This window comes from Mytilus californianus, unplaced genomic scaffold (assembly GCF_021869535.1).
Source record: "Mytilus californianus isolate M0D057914Y unplaced genomic scaffold, xbMytCali1.0.p SCAF_7, whole genome shotgun sequence".
NCBI classification, from domain to species: Eukaryota; Metazoa; Mollusca; class Bivalvia; order Mytilida; family Mytilidae; genus Mytilus; species Mytilus californianus.
In genome coordinates, this window is record NW_026262723.1 from 8691907 (window position 1) to 8714588 (window position 22682).

General features: G+C 32.1%; 2 protein-coding genes across 2 annotated transcripts; both read left to right on the forward strand.

Annotated features, from left to right (window-relative positions):
- Positions 1–4532: 4532 nt before the first annotated feature.
- On the forward strand, positions 4533–9662 carry LOC127708192 (glutathione S-transferase 2-like). Its single transcript, XM_052213042.1, has 4 exons — positions 4533–4563; positions 7366–7582; positions 7998–8183; positions 9497–9662. Exons 1-4 carry the CDS (start codon positions 4533–4535, stop codon positions 9660–9662), a joined length of 600 nt encoding a protein of 199 aa, XP_052069002.1.
- Positions 9663–11515: 1853 nt separating this feature from the next.
- LOC127708193 (glutathione S-transferase GstA-like) lies at positions 11516–18463 on the forward strand. The gene is made up of 4 exons (XM_052213043.1): positions 11516–11567; positions 15567–15783; positions 16785–16970; positions 18298–18463. The coding sequence occupies exons 1-4, from the start codon at positions 11516–11518 to the stop codon at positions 18461–18463; spliced, it is 621 nt and encodes a 206-aa protein (XP_052069003.1).
- The last annotated feature ends 4219 nt before the right edge of the window (positions 18464–22682 follow it).

Here is a 22682-nt window from a genome sequence, read left to right on the forward strand (position 1 = left end):
CGCGAATGTCGCGAAAATAACTCGCTCGCGAAAATCAGTTAATTTACAGTACTGGCATTTCATTTTTTGATACCAAATTCATCAGCTCGAATATCAGTTCAACCTACCGGCGGGTTCGCTTGAAATTCTTGCTGATGAGGTCAGTTTCAAAAACAAAAACACCATTGTTATATATACACCAATTGATAACGCTACATACTCCGATAACCTTATTTGTGTACCTTTTGACCGGGTTAATGCTTCAGACGCAAATGACCCATTTGATAAATACACTTTTACTAAAACTAACTACAGCGGGCCGTATGATATGATAAATGTTTGTTGTCTGTATGAAAAGAAAAAAAAATTGTCCCGTTAGTATTTTCTTTCTAACAAATGTGCCAGCCTAGTTATAGGCACCCGTGACGAGGTGTAGAAAAATGCTGGTATTTTTAACTTTGTATGGACAGTAAATCTACAGCAAATTAACGCATCAAAATGTCAATGTAATTAATGTTTATCTAAATGTATACGTTTGACTTTGTTTACATATGATAAGATATATTTGAATTTAACAAAGCCACGGAATTATAGGAGAGGTTTGTGATCTTTCTTGACACAGATAAATTATCTGACTTTTCCGCAGTAACATAAATTTTGATTTCAAGTTAACCATGGAATAACGGCAAGCAAATCTGTATGGCAATCCTTGTTTTTTGGCAGCATTAATGCAATTACTTTATTAGCATTTTTTGAAATCAGAGCAGAAACATACCAAAAGATAAGAAATTTATATATTTTTGTAAATATATTTAAAATGAATTTTAAGAGATGTACTGAAGTGTTTATCCTATTTATTATGTTACATTCTTGTGATTCAAATAATTTTTGAAATCTTCGAAAATATTCAGTAAAATTGGATATCAATCTATACCATGTGTTGTACGTTCTAAATAAAGGGACAAAGAAATCAAATATTATATTAAGTATTAAAATATTTGTATTCGTTCTGACAATTATCAAAGCCATGGAGGACAATTTGATGTTTTTTCTCGTACATTGCTCTCCTTTTTTATTAAAGAAATGATAAAAAGCTGCAGAAAGTAGTTATTCATTTGTAAGAACAGAATTGGAGGGGAAATCATTGACACTGATTAAAAATTGTAACAATTCAAATTCCATTTATTCAATCGTTAATTTGAACCCAAATTGCCATTACAAATACAAAAAATATTCAATATTATTTACATATCCAAACACATGATGGTCGAATAGGAGTCACCAACAATCTACTTATGTACAAAACCCGTTAATCCTTTTAATTGCCAAAGAACTGATGTTCTATGTTAATATTTATATATGAAAAACCCGACTTAAAATAAAGATTACTTTTACTTTATTTTGATTCCACAAACCAGATGATCACTATGAAAGTCTTCCATATGCAAAACATTGCCTCCTTCCGACAGTATAACATAAGTTAGCAATTGTATTGGACAATTATTCAATTGAGATGTATGTTGCTGAACGTTTAATTTACATTGAGAAATAGTTGTTACTTTAGTTTAAGGAACTTGTATATTATCAATAATCGGCTCAAAAAATCTTTACAAAATGTAGATATAATTAACAACTGCCAGTCTAGCCCAAGCCTGATAGTACAGTAACAAGAAAGGTCATTTTAATTTTTAATGAAACGACCTACCTCACATCTGATTTTGATCTTATTTCGAAGATCGATGTTATACCCTTCGATTAGATATAAACATAAGGAGGTGTGATATGATTGTCAATGGGACAACTATCCAACAGAGTTGAAATTACGAAGAGATAAGAGAGTATAAGTCAGCATACAGCCTTCAATAATGAGAAAACCACATACCGTATAGTCAGCTATAAAAGGCCCCGATATGAACAATGTGAAACAATTGAAACGAGAAAATTTACGGCATAATTCAAAACAATACAATTTACGAAAAACAAATGTGACAAACATGAACCAAAGACAACCACTAAATTACAATTCCTAACTTGGAACAGGCACTTAAATAATGTGGCGGGGTTAAGCTTGTTTGTGTGGTGTAACAGCAAAACATAAGAACAAACTGGTGTAACAGCAAATCAAACTGTAAAAACAAGTTACAAATAGATTATCTCTATAGATCGCTACGAATAAAAAAAAACCAACTAACATTAAAACAATAGACACAAAGCAGCAATATAAGATTACTCGCAGTTACTAACAGCTAATGTAAACCAAATTACAACTAATAAATGAAACATGTTCTTTCAGACTAAAGTATCAATCAGAAAAACAACCAACGAATTTAGTATAAAGACGTCATAAACAGTCTGAGAAACGTACGAACTGAAGCAATGCCAAAATTAAAGTAAACAGTGTCGACGTAAGATCATGAGTACTCATAACTGTACATATATATTCCCAACTGATTTTACAGTTTGTTCTTATGTTGTACTGTTACATCATTGTTCCAGGTTAGAGGAGGGTTGATCTCTCAAAAACATGATTAACCCCGCCACAGTCTGTATGAGCCTGTCCCAAGAAAAGAGTCTGTCCCAAATCAAGAGCCTGTAATTCAGTGGTTATGGTTGGTTGCTGTCTGTTATATCTGTTTTTTGTTTATTATTTTGTCATTAATCAGGCCGTTAGTCTTTTCGTTTTTGTTGTTGTTTTTTGTATCCCATTTTGTCATGTCGAGACTTTTTATAGCAGACCGTACGATGACCTATAATTGCTTATGATCCACGTCATTTGGATGGTTTTGTCTCTGGTGGAGAGTCGTTTAATTTGCAATTAAACCACATCTCATTATCTTATATTTTAAAGGTCATGTTAAACTTTAACGAAACGACCTACCTAACGTCTGATTTTGATCTTATTTTGAAGATCGATGTTATACCCTGCGATTAGATATCCTTCGATTAAATATAAACATAAGGAGATGTGGTGATGATTGCCAATGGACAACTACACAACGGAGTTCAAATGATGAAGATATAAGCAAATATGGGTCAGCATACAGCAATAATGAGAAACCCCATACCGTATAGTCAACTCGTCTATTTGAATACAGTAAAGTTATATTGTATCAAATTGCTGCAAGTTAATGGACATTATCTCAATTTCTTCAGATATATCTAAAGTAGTTCATGTCACTGTCCTGTAGGAGAGGTATGTGACATGAATTGACATTAATAGATATTGGTGTTTTTCACACTTTATGTAAATTTGAAAATAAAATAAAATCAGCATATCGAAGCTGACCATGGAACAGTTGCAAAAGTATATAGCGAATAAATTAACGTTTATATAAGAAGATGTGGTATAATTGCCAATGAGACGACTCTCCACCAGAGACAAAATGATATAGAAGTTAACAACTATAGGTCACCGTACGACCTTCAACAATGAGCAAAACCCATAACGCAGAGTCAGCTATAAAAGTCCCCGAAATGACAAATGTAAAACAATTCAAACGAGAAAACTAACGGCCTTATTTATGTACAAAACAATGAACAGTTAAGTTTACTTTTTATGACTTATAATAACTGTACATTAAAGAGAGAAAACGATGACTAAGAACTATAAAAAAAAATGTCTTCTAATTAGAATGATATTGAGAACTCGAAATATTGACTTTATGACCTTAAATTAGCATTAACTTTTAAGTATATTGATTTCATTTTCATAACTTATATTACAAGCTCATACCAGATCATACCAGTTTATCAGGTTGAACGACTACAATGTTCTTAGGTTAAACGGTCACCAGCACGAATTGGTTAAAAGGGGAAGTCCATAAAAATGGACAAAATCAACGTTATCAACGACCTAAACGAGTGGAAAACAACTGTTAAATTCTTGACCTGGCACAGGCATTTTCCGAATAAAATGGCGAGTTAAACTTGCTTTTATAGCTAGCTAAAACTCCCACTTGCATACGAGTTGTTTATAGTTTATAAAAGGTGAGTGTAATGTATAATTTCATATCGTTTACTTTATATGTTTAAGACATCTGATATTTGTATATTAAAATACAATACGAGAAGAACATTTTGATGTGTTTTTTTTTCACAAGTAAACAAAAAGAATTCATTTCGGACAAATGATTAAAAAAGAGAAAATTCAATTCTTGTATTAGCAGATATTCGTTTTTATCTTAATTCTGAAAGTACAGCTTTAAACACAAAACTCTACCAGCCATTGTCACAGTGTAGTAATATGCAGGGGTATTATCCTAATTGAAGTTGATCGTCACAAAGGTGCAATTTGCATAATGAAGATGTCGACTACAAAGCAGAAATCTCATTAACTTCTATACATTTGTAGTACATGTATTAATGATATAATATTTTATTGTCTGTTTTTTTTTCCATTAATAATTCATATTAACAAAACACATTAGTGCGTCCGTGGCGCTTACCAATATAAAATGTTTTTTTCTTCTTCTTCAAATAGCTTTGCGTTTAGTTTTAAACATAAAGTGCTTCTCGTAGTACATAAACAATATGTTGAAACAATATTGAATGCAATGTCGGTGGAGCTAACAGTGTTATTCTTGGGTTGGTTATGATAAATTTGAAATATTTAACTGATTTGGGTAATTCGTCTTGCAGCAAATAAACAATAAGTATCCGTCTGACTCCAAATTGGTTGAAACAATTTGCCTGTTTGTGAATACAGAGAAGTTATACTGTGTCAAATTAAAGATAGAGAAATCAATTAACTGATCAACTATAGCTGAAATCGTTTATTTTTGAAAAAGGTAGTTATTTAAAATGACTGTAATATTTTTTCTGTCTATAAAGAAATAACATCAAAAATGTGGTGCACACTGAATAACTCGCGTAGCGAGTTATTTAAAAGTGTGCACCGCATTTGTTAGGTTATTTCAAATAGACAGAAAAAAATATTACAGTCATTACTTATAATATAATTCTAAAAAGGAGTAAATCATGATAAAAACGTTGATAACGTCACGGTCACATGACAAAATTATGTCTATGAGCTGTTAGACAAAACACTTTCAGCCAATTAGAAGACGTGTTACATCCAAAATTAAATTATTTACGAACAGTCTCATAATCATATTTTGTAACAAAAATAACAATCATGCAAAAACAAGACTAAAGCAAATTTAAAACGATTTAGCGAATGGTCATTAAAGTTTTAGTAAATGTAGTTTACGTTGACATTATTTACAAGTTGATAAAATACATTTGAATTGATAAAAGTAATTGAAATAAAGGAGATCTCTTTGACTTTTATAACATAGATAATCCAAATGTGATACATTTAAAAAATGAGACCAATTAACAATATTCAGTCAATTAAAGAAAAAGTCAACTTTTTTATGAAAGGAAAGTTATATGTCCGTTCAGTTTTTCGATCTAATAGGTGTATATGGCTTCTAAGAGGTAAGTTTTGTTCCTGTTTGTTCTAAATAGCTCCGATAAAAAATCTTTTATTTCTAAATCATAGAAAAATTCAGAAAAAAGCGAAAGCAATATAGAAGCATGAGTTTTACGTTTTAAATTAGAGCGACAAAAATATTTCAAGGAAAGATTAAGGTTCTTCAGAAGAAATTGACTTTACATGTTTGCACCTCAAAATTTACTTTGAGTACAGACAAATTTGTGCACCTGAAAAAGTTTAAAAGCATGACAGAACCTAGATAATAAAACTTTAAAAACATTTTTTAGTTTCAGTAAATTATAAACGTTTCTGGATTTTGAGATCCTTCTTTTTCGTTCCCATAGGAGGTAGGTGCCAAAATAAACATGTACCTGGATGAATAAATATGAAGCATCTAATATTGTTTATCTTTATATAAAACATAAGATTTTTTAAAGTTTAATTATAGGTGTAAATGAATTGTAAACGATATTTCCGCAGAAGGAAAGTGAAATTTTGGTATGAAATATTGCTGATAGAAATCAGTTAAATGATTACGCTTTATAAATTATGTCCGCCCGAAAGGGGTTTCTGAATTTAACTTCACCAGTAACTCTGAAACCTCAAAATAGGTTGTTTTGACTTAAAAGGCCAATTCATTTAACCAGCATTGTCTTTAATTTTGGCAGAAAATTTAAAGTCATATAACATTAATATGTAACCCCAAACTTTCATTTAGGTAAATGCTTACTGAATGACTTTATATACTTTTGATAAGCTATAAATATATATCAGCATTAACCTTAGTAATCAACCATACGGGAGAAGTCTGTGACCTAGCTTGACACTAATAGATAATCGGGCCTTTCCACACCAACATATATATACTAACACATATAAAAATGAAATAAGATTATCATTTTCAAACTGACCATGGAACAGTTGCAAAAAGTTGTGTCGAACAAATTTACTTTCACTTTATTTTTTGGTGGCATAAGTGCACTGACTGCTTTTACAATTTTGCGAAATAAGAAGGGAAAAAAGTCTCAAAAGAAAGGAAAATTATATTTTCATTCAGTTTTTCGGTCTAATAGATGTATATGGCTTCTACGAGGTATGTGTTTTCCTATTTGTTCTATAACGTTCCGATAAAATAATTTTTCAGCAATATCAAATTCCCTAGAAATGTTCAAAAGAGAGTAAAGAAATTATACATGATCATACATAGTGTTTTTTATGTTTAAAATTTTAGAATTTTAGTGTCAAAGAGAAATTTAAAAAAAACTTAAATAGTATGAATTCGTGTGTTCTAATTATTTTATGTAGGATACATGTAAAGCAATTCAATATTTATAGTTCTAGTGATTTAATACGACACATAGAGGTGGAATACGCGAAATTTATATCTATTTTTCCCTAAAACAATTTTGAGAGTTGAGAGCAAAAACATCCTGACGTTTAAAACCCTAAATATCATTCTATTACGAGCGTTCTTTCTGTCCCTCTTTTTTTTATTTGCTACATACGATATAGTTTTGCGATTATTACCCGATTTGGTGTCTGATTGAAACCTTTTCGTTGTCGTGGCCCACAATCTTTCATTTTTAATTTTTCCAGAATGAGCCACGTAGCTTTGGGAATAAAAAGCAAATATTATTTGTCTTCGTAAAAAATGTATCATAGTTATTTTTCCTGTTATATCATGTTTGCTAATATATCCTTTACTCTGATAAAATGACAAGTTTTTACATTTTTAAAAGAAAATAACTTTTTATAAATTTCGTTAGTCCGAAAGTTTAAAAAGAAACGAAAAGGATTCTTGCGTTTGCTTCCTTAATCAAAATCCTTTAATATTTTTTTTTCCGAATCAAATGCTTTCGATGACTTGGATCTGAAAATTGAAAATGAGAATTAAATGAGTCTTGTTTTTTTCTTATTTCTTACAAACAAAATTATTATTTTTTTTTCAGAATTGAATGCTTTGGAGGACTATGATCTGATTGATGTCGATGTTTGGGATAAAACTTCGAAGGAAAGCAAAAGTTACACAGAAACAGTTCATCCACACACAACAGTGCCTGCTTTACAATATGATGACTTAACACTACTAGAATCTGGAGCTATCTGTATGCATTTGGCCGAAAAATACCACAGCTTGATGCCAACAGACTTAAGAGACCTATACAAGTTTGTATTAAATACTACCTTATGTTAGTGTTGTCGTTTATAATATAATATTTAAAACATTATTAAGTGAACGTATTTTATTTCAGTTCGTTTAAAGATCTTTTAGGGGCTAAATTTGGTCAAGGAAGATAACTCTTTATGTAAAAAGCATGCTTGTAATATTCGCTGTCATAAAATTCATGTAAAACAGAATTACGATAATCTGTATTACATTGAAGCTTAGAATACATTTAAGAAAATGTTTTAAAACAAAACGTATTGGTGATTCCCAAGAGTAGTGTATCTTAACCTAGGTCTACTCTCTTAATAAGAAAAGTTATCGAAATTACCAGATATTTCTTTTAAAACATTTTGCATAGTTGGTCAATCTAGCTTATGGTTTTGATGAACGAGTATATATAACGTTCTTTTTCAGTATTATGTTTTATGTGTGTGCGACATTGGATGATGTGCAAGAAAAATTGTTTGTTCAATTTTTCTTCAACGCGTCAAATGGAACTGAGGACAAAAATGAAATTGAACATGCAACACAAAAATTTAATGCCTGTGCTAAATATCTAGTTACACGTCTGCGTGGAAAGGATTATATCTGTGGGGACAAGTAAGTTTATATAAATTGATCTGTCACTGTTAAAGCAGGGATGCATATGAAACATTTTTTTTCTGTTATGTAAACACATTTCAATTGGTCTAAATTGAATGACCATTATAAGATTATGTTAGGATAAAATCATTTCAATCGGCCTGAATTGATGACCATTGTAGGAATATCTTAGGATACAAACATTTCAATCGTTCTAAATTGAATAACCATTATCAGAATATCTTAAAGCAAAAACATTTTAATCGGCCTGAATTGATGGCCATTGTAGGAATATCTTAGGACACAAGCATTTCAATCGGTCTGAATGAATGACCATTGCTTATATATCTTAGGGTAAAATAATTTCAAATGGCCTGAATTGAATGACCATTGTAGCAATATCTTAGGGTAAAATCATTTCAATCGGTCTAAATTGAATGACCATTGGAGGAATATCTTAGAATACAAACATTTCAATCGGCCAAAATTGAATGACCAGTGTAGAAATATCATAGGATACAACAATTTCAATCAATCTGAATTGAATGGCCAGTGTAGGAATATCTTAGGATAAAATCATTTCAATCAGTCATCAACCTGAGCAACAATCTGACAATATTATTCTTGTGTCATCTTTTTTTTCAATCTGAGAACAAATACACCTGTTTTTATTACAAAGATACAACACAGATATAGTCTTAATTTTGAACTCGGGATAGTTAAAAAGGTAAATAGGTCTTTGAACATTGTTAGAAACTGGTTAAAAGACACGTTTGCATATTTAACATACAAACGTCATAAGAATATAATTACAATACATATATGTTTCATTATAATACGTTATTTTGATTGGCTAACAGCAATTTCGCGTCATTCTGAGATTAATCTTCATTTCAACATTAAATGTAACATTCATGATGACACGAGCTTCCACAATAAAGTGCACAGAAACAAAAGAAAAACTTAATAGAAATCGTGTTTTCATGATCCTAGCAAAACAAATGTAATTATAAGTATTGAATGCTTCTTTTACTAATTTTATAGGGTTGTAAAAGCGTTGACCGTGCGCACATTTTTAGAATAAAGCGCTTCCGCGCTTCATACAAAATGTACTTCGGTCAACGCATTTACACCCCAATAAATTTACAGAAAGAAGCATTCAATTCTTAGTTAAAACAATTTAAAAGTCGGATTCTTAGCAAGGGGGAGGAGCAAATATCGATTTTAAAGTCTTTGGTTTACATCGCGCAAACATATATTGCATTGCTCTTTTATGCCTTATTACATATTCCCAAGAACAGGTCGATACGTTTTATTGATCTTCTTTTTAGATTTTCAGTTGCAGACTGTGTATTGGGTTATAATATGTGGTGGGCATCAGAAATGAAAGATGGGATTCTAATACAGAAGTACCCAGAATTACTGTCCTACTTAGAAAGACTGAAAAGTCGCCCAGCATTTCAACAGACATGGAAGAGTTCTAAACCTGTGGTGTGATTACTCTTCTAAGCCCAATTGTACCCCTAAATCCAGGATTCAGCAGACCAATATCTAATTTATTTGTCAGAGAGGATCATAGAGATTGTTTACAAAATCGTAAATTGAGATTGCATATCAGAAGACTGAATATAGATTTCTATGATATGATATTAGAATTTATGAAAACAGACAAAGTGGCGAAGCAGTTGAGTGGGGATATTATCAAAGCAGGATGGAGCAAAATGTTTAGCTCTCCTTGTTTTTCCGCAAAACATTTTTAATTTTACAAAAAATCAATTTTGGCTTTTAGATTCTCTTAACGTCAAAATTTCAAATGCAATTGTATTGCAACAAACGTTTTTCCTCTCTCTATGATCTTTTTAACAATTTATTCAACATTAACAAGCATTGGCAAGTAAGAATGGTCTACTGGAAAACTGGATGAGAAAATAATACCGGTGAAACTGAATTTCGACCATGCTATGAAATAACATGGTTCTTTTTTAGAATTGTGAAATATATCTAAATAACGAATTCCCATGTGTATGTGTTGGTCATGTGACTTCTTTATGTATCTTGTGATGTCTTTTAATGTTATTATATTATGTTTTATATTACAAACTGTCTATATAGTGTGAGCTCATTATTTTGGAATTGCAATAAAACTTATTTGTTTTTTATTTGTAGTAAATTTGTCAACAAAAGCCTGTATTAAAATGGCCGTTAAGTGAACCAGGAACCGTACATTATAGTGTCACAAGACATGTTTAACCCCACCGCATTTTTGCGCCTGTCCCAAGTCAGGAACCTCTGGCCTGTGTTAGTCTTGTATGTTTTTTTTAAATTTTGGTTTAATATGTTTCGGAGTTTAGTGTGACGGCCATTTTCGATGAACTAGTATACATTATTGTTTAGGGGCCAGCTATCTTGCTGTGTTGAAGACCCATTGGTGGCCTTAGGCTGTTTTCTGCTCTTTGTCAGGTTGTTGTCTCTTTGACGCATTTCCCCGTTTCCATTCTCAGTTTTATTCAACCTCTCTATCAGGTTTCTAATTCATCTAATTAACTATTTTCAAGTTGATTTCTTGTACCACTTCTGCGTCTTTAAATTAACTAATGTTTTTGCTAGTTGTCAGACAATATATGTCTCAAAGGTTGTTATGGTAATTACAATAGATAGAATGTAGAAAGTAAAATATAGTTTTCATGCTGAAAGACCGAGTGTGACATCTGTTGTTAAAATGTCTCAATACCAAGTTGACATTTTTTAATTCCACTTCACAATTCATTAGGTGTCCTTATAGTTAATTTCGGATATAGATAATTCGATTAAACATTTTTTTGTTTAAGAAAACGCTTATTCTTCTCTTTTTGTATAATGATTCATACACAATCTGCGGTATTTGTCAATGAGACAGTTACCCAACAACAAAAACACCAAAAGACATCTTTGGGACTTCAACACCAGACATGTCTCTATACAATATGTAATAGTCTTAATCGCATTGCGTCAATACAAAAGTTTTTAAAATTATATCATTCTATCATAGATCTACCATCATCATCTATTAATTCCTTTTATGACGAAACCACTAAGCTATATAACCCAAGAAAACTATTGATGAGGTTCATGATTTGGGACAGTAACATGTAACAAGCTGGCATTGTTACAGTGTTGTGATCGCGTGTTAAATCAGTGTTTATAATAGGATTGGAAGTTCCAGATAAAGAACAAACAATAAGTAGTTATGAAAATAAATATTTGAAAAACTTCTATCGCGGAAAGTAACTATTGTTAAAAAATGGTTGTCTTCACTGATAGAACATGTTAGGGAATTTCCGGGATCATATCGACCAAGTCCCTAAATCTGGATGCAAAACGGATACAAAAAGAATCATTGGTCACTAAATAAGAAGTATACGGGTAAAACTAAGATCCCAAGAGGTTCGACCGTTTAAAATTTTTGATGGATTAAAAAAGGATGTGTGACACTTAAATAAAAGACGTTCTAATCACGCACATACACAATGTTTCTATTGAAAATACCAACATACCCTTCCTATTTTCTCAATTATGCACCTGCTTACTGTATTACTAAGTTTATTTATTCATATGAGTTTGTTCATGGTTCTCCAACATTTGAAACATTATCCAACAAGTGTTAAAGAATAGATCGGGTTGGTGTTTTATATCTATTAAAAATGTTGGAAAGGTGACCTGTTTATGGTATACAATAAACTTTCAGACTATGTTTCTAATAATGTATGTTAAAGAGAGGCGAAAGATACAAAAGGGACATTCAAACTTATTAATCGAAAACAAACTGACAATGACATGGCAAAAAACTAAAAAAAAAATCAAAACACAAACAACAGTATACATAACAAAACATAGAAAATCAATTTAACAGACTGAGCTACATGAACCCCACAAAGAACGGCGGGGTGATCCAGGTGCTCCGGAAGAGTAATCAGATCCTGCTCCACATGAGACACCCGCTGTGTTACTCCTGTAAAATACGTTGATAAGGCATATCAAGTGATTATAGGCATCACACAATAGTGGAATGGTAATTGACTCTTATCTAACCCTAAGACATCACCAAATTCATATACCATCGGTCTAGTAAATGTTCTAACCCTGAAACTTGACCGAATGTAAATATTTCATGACAAAGATAGACGACAATGTTACCATCATAAACAACACAGACATTGAAAAATAAAAAAAGAACAAAGAACGGCACCTTAAACTAAAGCAAAAGCAACACGAACCACTTTTTAACAAAACTTGATGTGATCTAAGTCGCGTCCGGAAGGATAAGCAGATCCTGCTCCACATGTGGTACATGTTATTAAATGATCAATAAATTCAGAAAAAAACATAAGAAAAAAGGAATGAGATTGAGTATGAAAATTACATCTTTTAATTATGTTTATCTCTTGATTTTATGTTTAAAAACATAAGCTGGGAAAACTATATTATATCTGACTGTATACAAAAGCTCATATTTTTTTATCATAAGTTGAGAAAAATAAAAATCGTTGGCGGGCCACCTTCAGTCTGACGTCTCATTTATAAGGACCTGTAACCTTTGAAAATGTTCAACGCCTTTAATCAGATCAGTTTAGAACTGTATAGTTTGCTTGAAAGTTACTTTGTGACTTGAGGCAATTTTTTTAAAAGTCAGTACTCGGCAGCCTTTTAATATTGGCGTTGTAGCAAGTCCTCGGGTACTGTACACTTTCCTAGATTCTTCACTGATCCGTTTGGTGCCTAATAGAGGGTGGTGATATTTATACTTTGATTATTGTAATATTTTTTGTCTAATTATCTAGTGTAAACATATATTACTTTTTGAATTATTATTAAATCTATGAAATATCAGTATTATCCATTGGGCTGGTATATCTGCCACACCATTTTATATAAATAATGTTACACATCAAGTCAATTCCTTTATCACTTTAAGCAAATAATGCTTATCAGTACAATGACATGTAATACATATATAAATAAATACATAATGCATACGTATACATAACAGATAAATGAATACATTTATTTTTTGGTGGCATAAGTGCACTGACTGCTTTTACAATTTTGCGAAATAAGAAGGGAAAAATGTCTCAAAAGAAAGGAAGATTATATTTTCATTCAGTTTTTCGGTCTAATAGATGTATATGGCTTCTACGAGGTATGTGTTTTCCTATTTGATCTATAAAGTTCCGATAAGATATTCTTTTCTGCAATATCAAATTCCCAAGAAATGCTCAGAAGAGAGTAATGAAATTAAACATGATCACACATAGTGTGTTTTATGTTTAAAATTTTAAAAGTTGAGTGTCAAAGAGAAATTTTAAAAAACTTAAATAGTATGCATTCGTGTTTTCTAATTATTTTATGTAGGATACATGCAAAGCAATTCAATATTTATAGTTCTAGTGATTTAATATGGCACATAGAGGTGGAATACGCGAAATTTATATCTATTTTTTCCTAAAACAATTTTGAGAGCAAAAACATCCTGACGTTTAAAACCCTAAACATTATTCTATTACGACTGTTCTTTCTATCCCTCTTTTGTTTATTTGCTACATACGATATAGTTTTGCGATTATTACCCGATTTTGTGTCTGATTGAAACCTTTTCATTGTCGTGGCCCACAATCTATCAATTTTAATTTTTCCAGAATGAGCCACGTAGCTTTGGGAATAAAAAGCAAAAATTATCTGTCTTCGTAAAAAATGTATCATAGTTATTTTTTCCTGTTATATCATGTTTGCTAATATATCCTTTACTCTGATAAAATGACAAGTTTTTACATTTTTTAAAGAAAATAACTTTTTATAAATTTCGTAAGTCCGAAAGTTTAAAAAGAAACGAAAAGGATTCTTGTGTTTGCTTCCTTAAACAAAATCCTTTAATATTTTTTTTTTTCAGAATCAAATGCTTTCGATGTTTCGGCAGCAACGTTTATCGACAGGTTGTAGATATTCCTATGGGCACTAATTGCGCCCCTTTAATAGCAGACTTGTTTTTGTCCTGTTATGAATCACAGTTTATGTCCAAACTCAGTGAAGACCCGTCTAAATTGCATTTAATTGATAAATTCAACAACACTAACCGTTATCTTGATGATGTTTTTTCGTTAAATTTCATGAATTTTCTCTATATACGAAAAGGGACGATTTTTCGTTCCCTATTGTTAATTTTCCCTTTTTGAATGGTGATGTTCCTTTGGCATCATCTTACGGTGTTTATATTTCACAACTCGTTCGCTATGCCCGTGTCTGTTGTGACGTTTTTGATTTTAACGAATGAAATCTATGTAGTACTGGTAAATTATTAAGCCAGGGATTTTGTTACCTAAAATTACTTAAAACCTTTACTAAATTCTTCCACAGATATAAAGATTTGGTTTTGAAGTTTGGTTGTACCTGAAGAAAACTTATTTCAAACGGGATTGCACATCCTCATTTTTACGGTAATATTGTGTACCGATCCCGGAAATTTAGAAACGATCCTGGTAAACTTATCGATCCTTTAAATAAACTTATTCTAAAAGGTTACCAATTCAACACTGTAATTAGATCATTAAATATTGTTTTTATTGGTACTAATATTGATTTTGTTATCAGTAAATTAAAAGCAAACTAAATATTATTGTTCTATACATATACACATTCATGGATCTACAATCTATCGATACCTGTATCTTGGCATTGCACAAGGTCATGTTTTTCTCTGACTGTTTATGACGTCTTTACACTAAATCCATTGGATGTTGGATGTGTACGGGTTGATAATTTAGTCTTGGAAGCATGATTTTTTTTATTAGTTGTTAGTGGCTTTGAACTAGCTGTCAGTAACTGCGAGTACTCTCAGATCTGTACTTAGTATCTTTTTGTTGTTTGGATGTACAAGTTCCCGGCCACGTCCACTTGTATTTGTAGTATTTGTATTTTTATCCATCTGATGAGTTAAGCCTCTTTCAACTGATTTTTATAGTTCGTTCTTATGTTGTACTGTTACACCACTGTCCCAGGTTAGGGGTAGGGTTGGGATCCCGCTAACATGTTCAACCCCGCCACATTCTGTATGTATGTGCCTGTCCCAAGTCAGGAGCCTGTAATTCAGTGGTTGTCGTTTGTTTATGTGTTACATATTTGTTTTTCGTTCATTTTTTTGTACATAAATTAGGCCGTTAACTTTCTCGTTTGAATTGTTTTACATTGTCATTTCGGGGCCTTTTATAGCTGACTGTGCGGTATGGGCTTTGCTCATTGTTGAAGGCCGTACGGTGACCTATAGTTGTTAATTTCTGTTTCATTTGGTCTCTTGTGGAGAGTTGTCTCATTGCCAATCATACCACATCTTCTTTTTTTATATTTACAAACAAATTTTTTTTTTTTTTTCAGAATTGAATGCTTTGGAGGACTATGATCTGATTGATGTCGATGTTTGGAATAAAACTTCGAAGGAAAGCAAAAGTTACACAGAAACAGTTCATCCACACACAACAGTGCCTGCTTTACAATATGATGACTTAACACTACTAGAATCTGGAGCTATCTGTATGCATTTGGCCGAAAAATACCACAGCTTGATGCCAACAGACTTAAGAGACCTATACAAGTTTGTATTAAATACTACCTTATGTTAGTGTTGTCGTTTTTCCCCACTGAGGACATACCGCTCTTAAAGTCTACCAAGAGTATCTATTTTATGCTATATTTGAGGAATGTTAATTGCGATTTGAACAGGTGCATGTCACCATACTAAGGTCACTCTTTTAAGACAATAAAAAAAATATTTAATTTAATTTCGTTATAAAGATTTTTTTTTTTCGCTGTTGGAGCCTTATTTGTAATTATATATGATTATATTCATTATAATGTATCAAATCTGTAACAAAAAAAAAATCAGTAATTCAAAAAACAACATCGCCTCATTTTGTTTACAAGGATTCAAACATCATGCTTTTAAAAACAAAATGTAATGGACAGATTATACGTAGTAGGGTTGTATATCACAATTTTATGAAATGTTGTATGGATATTCTGTACACATATGATATTTAAAACATTATTAAGTGACTGTATTTTATTTCAGTTCGTTTAAAGATATTTCAGGGGCTAAATTTGATGAAGGAAGATAACTCTTTATATAAAAAGCATGTTTAGTATGGCGTTCATTATCACTGAACTAGTATATATATTTGTTTAGGGGCCAGCTGAAGGACGCCTCCGGCTGCGGGAATTTCTCGCTGCATTGAAGACCTGTTGGTGACCTTCTGTTGTTGTCTGTTCTATGGTCGGGTTGTTGTCTCTTTGACACATTCCCCATTTCCATTCTCAATTTTATATTGTAATATTTGCTGTCATAAATACTGTTAAAAATTCATGTAAAACAGAATTACGATAATCTGTATTACATTGAAGCTTAGAATACATTTAAGAAAATGTTTTAAAACAAAACGTATGGGTGATTCTCAAGAGTAAAGTATCTTAACCTAGGTCTATTCTCTTAATAAGAAAAGTTATCGAGATTATCAGATATTTCTTTTAAAACATTTTGCATAGTTGGTCAATCTAGCTTATGGTTTTGATGAACGAGTATATAACGTTCTTTTTCAGTATTATGTTTTATGTGTGTGCTACATTGGATGAGGTGCAAGAAAAATTGTTTGTTCAATTTTTCTTCAAAGAGGCAAATGGAACTGAGGACAAAAATGAAATTGAACATGCAACACAAAAATTTAATGCCTGTGCTAAATATCTAGTTACACGTCTGCGTGGAAAGGATTATATCTGTGGGGACAAGTAAGTTTATATAAATTGATCTGTCACTGTTAAAGCAGGGATGCATATGAAACATTTTTTTTTCTATTATGTAAACACATTTCAATTTGTCTAAATTGAATGACCATTATAAGATTATGTTAGGATAAAATCATTTCAATCGGCCTGAATTGATGACCATTGTAGGAATATCTTAGGATACAAACATTTCAATCGTTCTTAACTGAATAACCATTATCAGAATATCTTAAAGCAAACACATTTTAATCGGCCTGAATTGATGGCCATTGTAGGAATATCTTAGGACACAAGCATTTCAATCGGTCTGAATAAATGACCATTGCTTGAATGTCTTAGGGTAAAATAATTTCAAATGGCTTGAATTGAATGACCATTGTAGAAATATCTTAGGGTAAAATCATTTCAATCGGTCTAAATTGAATGACCATTGGAGGAATGTCTAAGAATACAAACATTTCAATCGGCCTAAATTGAATGACCATTGTAGAAATGTCATAGGATACAACAATTTCAATCAATCTGAATTGAATGGCCAGTGTAGGAATATCTCAGGATAAAATTATTTCAATCAGTCATCAACCTGAGCAACGTTAACAATCTGACAATATTATTCTTGTGTCATCTTTTTTTCCAATCTGAGAACAAATACACCTGTTTTTATTACAAAGATACAACACAGATATATTCTTAATTTTGAACTCGGGATAGTTAAATAGGCAAATAGGTCTTTGAACATTGTTAGAAACTGGTTAAAAGACACGTTTGCATATTTAACATACAAACGTCATGTATAAGAATATAATTACATTACATATATGTTTCATTATAATACGTTATTTTGATTCGCTAACAGCAATCTTGCGTTATATTGAGATTAATCTTCATTTCAACACTAAATGTAACATTCATGATGACACGAGCTTCCACAATAAAGTGCACAGGTAAACAAAAGAATAACTTAATAGAAATCGTGTTTTCATGATCCTAGCAAAAAAAAAATGTAATTATAAGTATTGAATGCTTCTTTTACTAATTTTATAGGGTTGTACAAGCGTTGACCGTGCGCACATTTTTAGAATGAATCGCTTCCGCGCTTAATACAAAATGTACTTCGGTCAACGCTTTTACACCCCAATAAATTTACAGAAAGAAGCATTCAATTCTTAGTTAAAACAATTTAAAAGTCGGATTCTTAGCGAGGGGGAGGAGCAAATATCGATTTTAAAGTCTTTGGTTTACATCGCGCAAACATATATTGCATTGCTCTTTTATGCCTTATTACATATTCCCAAGAACAGGTCGATATTGTTATTGTTCTTATTTTTAGATTTTCAGTTGCAGACTGTGTATTGGGTTATAATATGTGGTGGGCATCAGAAATGAAAGATGGGATTCTAATACAGAAGTACCCAGAATTACTGTCCTACTTAGAAAGACTGAAAAGTCGCCCAGCATTTCAACAGACATGGAAGAGTTCTAAACCTGTGGTGTAATTACTCTTCTAAACCCAATTGTACCCCTAAATCCAGGATTCAGCAGACCAATATCTAATTTATTTGTCAGAGAGGATCATAAAGATTGTCTACAAAATCGTAAATTGAGATTGCAAATGTGAAGACTGAATATAGATTTCTATGATATGATATTAGAATTTATGAAAACAGACAAAGTGGCGAAGCAGTTGAGTGGGATATTATCAAAGCAGGATGGAGCAGAATGTTTAGCTCTCCTTATTTTTCCGCCAAACATTTTTAATTTTACAAAAAATCAATTTTGGCTTTTAGATTTTCTTAACGTCCAAATTTCAAATGCAATTGTATTGCAACAAACGTTTTTCCTCTCCCTATGATCTTTTTGACAGTTTATTCAACATTAACAAGCATTGGCAAGTAAGAATGGTCTACTGGAAAACTGGATGAGAAAATAATACCGGTGAAACTGAATTTCGACCATGCTATGAAATAACATGGTTCTTTTTCAGAATTGTGAAATATATCTAAATAACGAATTCCTATATGTATGTGATGGTCATGTGACTTCTTTATGTATCTTGTGTTGTCTTTTAATGTTATTATATTATGTATTATATTACAAACTGTCTATATAGTGTGCAGCTCATTATTTTGGAATTGCAATAAAACTTATTTGTTTTTCATTTGTAGTAAATTTGTCTACAAAAGCCTGTATTAAAATGGCCATTAAGTGAATCAGGAAAACATCGTACATTATAGTGCTCACAAGACATGTTTAACCCCGCCGCATTTTTGCGCCTGTCCCAAGCCAGGATCCTCTGGCCTGTGTTAGTTTTGTATGTTGTTTTTTTTAAATTTTGGTTCATTTATATGTTTCGGAGTTTAGTGTGACGGCCATTTTAGATGATCTAGTATACATTATTGTTTAGGGGCCAGCTATCTTGCTGTGTTGAAGACCCATTGGTGGCCTTAGGCTGTTTTCTGCTCTTTGTCGGGTTGTTGTCTCTTTGACGCATTTCCCCTTTTCCATTCTCAGTTTTATTCAACCTCTCTATCAGGTTTCTAATTCATCTAATTAACTATTTTCAAGTTGATTTCTTGTACCACTTCTGCGTCTTTAAATTAACTAATGTGTTTTGCTAGTTGTCAGACAATATATGTCTCAAGGGTGGTTATGGTAATTACAATAGATAGAATGTAGAGAGTACAATATAGTTTCCATGCTGAAAGACTGAGTGTGACATCTGTTGTTAAAATGTCTCAATACCAAGTTGACATTTTTTAATTCCACTTCACAATTCAGTAGTTGTCTTTATAGTTAATTTCGGATATAGATAATTCGATTAAACACTTTTTTGTTTAAGAAAACGCTTATTCCTCTCTTTTTGTATAATGATTCATAAAAAATCTGCGGTATTCGTCAATGAGACAGTTACCCAACAACAAAAACACCAAAATACATCGTCGGGTCATCATTCGGACTTCAACACCAGACAAGTCTCTATACAATATGTAATAGTCTTAATCGCATTGCGTCAATAGAAAAGTTTTTAAAATTATATCAGAGTCTATCATAGATCTGCCATCATCATCTATTAATTCCTTTTATGACGAAACCACCAAGCTATATAACCCAAGAAACTATTGATTCATGATTTGGGACAGTAACATGTAACAAGCTGGCATTGCACCAGTGTTGTGATCGCGTGTTAACATAGTGTTTATAATAGGATTGGAAGTTCATGATGAAGAAAAAACTATAAGCGATAATAAACTTTCAGACTATGTTTCTAATAATGTATGTTAAAGAGAGGCGAAAGATACCAAAGGGACATTCAAACTTATTAATCGAAAACAAACTGACAATGACATGGCAAAAAACTAAAAAAAAAAGGTCAAAACACAAACAACAGTATACATAACAAAACATAGAAAACCAATTAACAGACTGAGCAACATGAAACCCACCAAGAACGGCGGGGTGATCCAGGTGCTCCGGAAAAGTAATCAGATCCTGCTCCACATGAGACACTTGCTGTGTTACTCCTGTAAAATACGTTGATAAGGCATATCAAGTGATTATAGGCATCACACAATAGTGGAATGGTAATTGACTCTTATCTAACCTTAAGACATCACCAAATTCATATACCATTGGTCAAGTAAATGTTCTAACCCTAAAACTTGACCGAATGTAAAAATTTCATTACAAAGGATAGACGACAATGTTACCATCATAAACAACACAGACATTGAAATTTAAAAAAAGAACAAAGAACGGCACCTTAAACTAAAGCAAAAGCAACACGAACCCCTTTTTAACAAAACTTAATGTGATCTCAGGCGCTCCGGAAGGGTAAGCAGATCCTGCTCCACATGTGGCACATGTTATTAAATAATCAATAAATTCAGAAAAAAAATCAGAAAAAAAGGAATGAGATTGAGTATGAAAATTACATCTTTTAATTATGTGTATCTCTTGATTTTATGTTAAAAAACATAAGCTGGGAAAACTATATTATATCTGTATACAAAAGCTCATATTTTTTTTATCATAAGTTGTGAAAAATCAAAATCGATGGCGGGCCACCTTGCAGTCTGACGTCTCATTTATAAGGAAAATGTTCAACGCCTTTAATCAGATCAGTTTAGAACTGTATAGTTTGCTTGAAAGCTACTTTGTGACTTGAGGCAATTTTTTTAAAAGTCAGTACTGCAGCCTTTTAATATTGGCGTTGTAGCAAGTCCTCGGGTAGTGTACACTTTCCCAAATTCTTCTCATCCGTCTTGTGCCTAATAGAGGCAACTTCCGAAGCAAGGTTGTCGGCTCTGCCGAGTTTATGAGCTTCGGTCCTTGCTTGGAAGTTGTAATAGAGGGTGGTGATATTTATACTTTGATTATTGTAATATTTTTTGTCCAATTATCTAGTAAACATATATATTACTTTTTTCAATTATTATTAAATTGATGAAATATCAGTATTATACATAGGGCTGGTATATCTGGCACACCATTTTATATAAATAATGTTACATATACAATACCTGCTGTGCAAAGGAAGATAACAAAATGTGTGCTAAAATTAAAATTGTTTTATACTATATAAAAATAAGGAGATGTCATCGGGTATATACAATTGCAAATGAGACAACTCTCCGCCAGGGTCCCATTACTTTTGTCGACGAATACTAAATAGTATTCTCTTTCTCTCTGCATGTTATCCTCTGTATGGTTTTGTATTAAACAAAATAAGGATGACTGCCAGCTATCCACCAAAGACCAAATGTCGGGAATGTAAGCAGCAATATGCACCGTACAGCTTTCAACAATGATCATACCCATACCTTGTATAAAAATCAGAAGACGTGGTATGGTTGCCAATGAGACAAATCTCAACCAAAGATCAAATGACGTAAAAGTAAGCAACTATAGGTTGTACCGTACGACCTTCAACAATGAACAAAACCCATACCGCATAACAAGCTATAAAAGGTCCCGACATGACAAATGTAAAGCAATTCAAATGAGAAAACTAACGGACTGATGTATGTAAAAAACAATAAACGAAAAACAAATATGATACACAGCAACAAACGACAACCACTGAATTACAGGCTCCTGACTTAAATGGTGACAGGCACATACAGTAAATGGCGGGTCAAACATTTTTGCGAACGCTCAACCCTCCCCTTACCTGGGAAAGTGGTGTAACAGCACACAGAAAGAACAAATTGTAAACATCAGGTAAAATAAGGGCTTGCCTCATATGATCGAAGAACCAAATAAAATAAATAATATTGCATTTATATGTATTGCATTGCATTGTTTTGCACCCTTATTGTATTGTTCTGCTTTGCTCTGCTTTACTCTGCTTTGTCCTGCTTTGCTCTGCTTTGCTTTGCTTTGCTTTGCTCTGCTTTGCTCTGCTTTGCTCTGCTCTGCTCTGCTTTGCTCTGCTTTGCTCTGCTCTGCTATGCTCTGCTTTCCTTACAAAATAAAAGTACTACGAGTTACAAATGAAATGCAAATTTAAAGAGAAATGGGTGGGAGAGTTTTTGAAAAAATAAAAAAACGACGAGATGTTCATTAAAACAAATCCATTAGTTGATCGACTTTTCAACTGTTGAAAAAAAATAAGTTTACACAAAAATCTAGGGTATTAAAACACCTGACTTCCTGAAAGTGATCATTAAAAGTGAGTACTATTCACCGAAAAGTTAGTCCAATACAATAATGATT

Bases quoted from the DNA above. Each gene is read 5' to 3' on its own strand.
- LOC127708193 (XM_052213043.1), top strand. From the start codon at position 11,516: ATGCAAAACGGATACAAAAAGAATCATTGGTCACTAAATAAGAAGTAT. The intron at 11,568-15,566 runs GTAAAACTAAGA...TTTTTTTTTCAG, and splicing joins ACTAAATAAGAAGTATACGG to AATTGAATGCTTTGGAGGAC. The intron at 15,784-16,784 runs GTTTGTATTAAA...GTTCTTTTTCAG, and splicing joins GACTTAAGAGACCTATACAA to TATTATGTTTTATGTGTGTG.
- LOC127708192 (XM_052213042.1), top strand. From the start codon at position 4,533: ATGTCGGTGGAGCTAACAGTGTTATTCTTGG. The intron at 7,583-7,997 runs GTTTGTATTAAA...GTTCTTTTTCAG, and splicing joins GACTTAAGAGACCTATACAA to TATTATGTTTTATGTGTGTG. The intron at 8,184-9,496 runs GTAAGTTTATAT...TCTTCTTTTTAG, and splicing joins GATTATATCTGTGGGGACAA to ATTTTCAGTTGCAGACTGTG.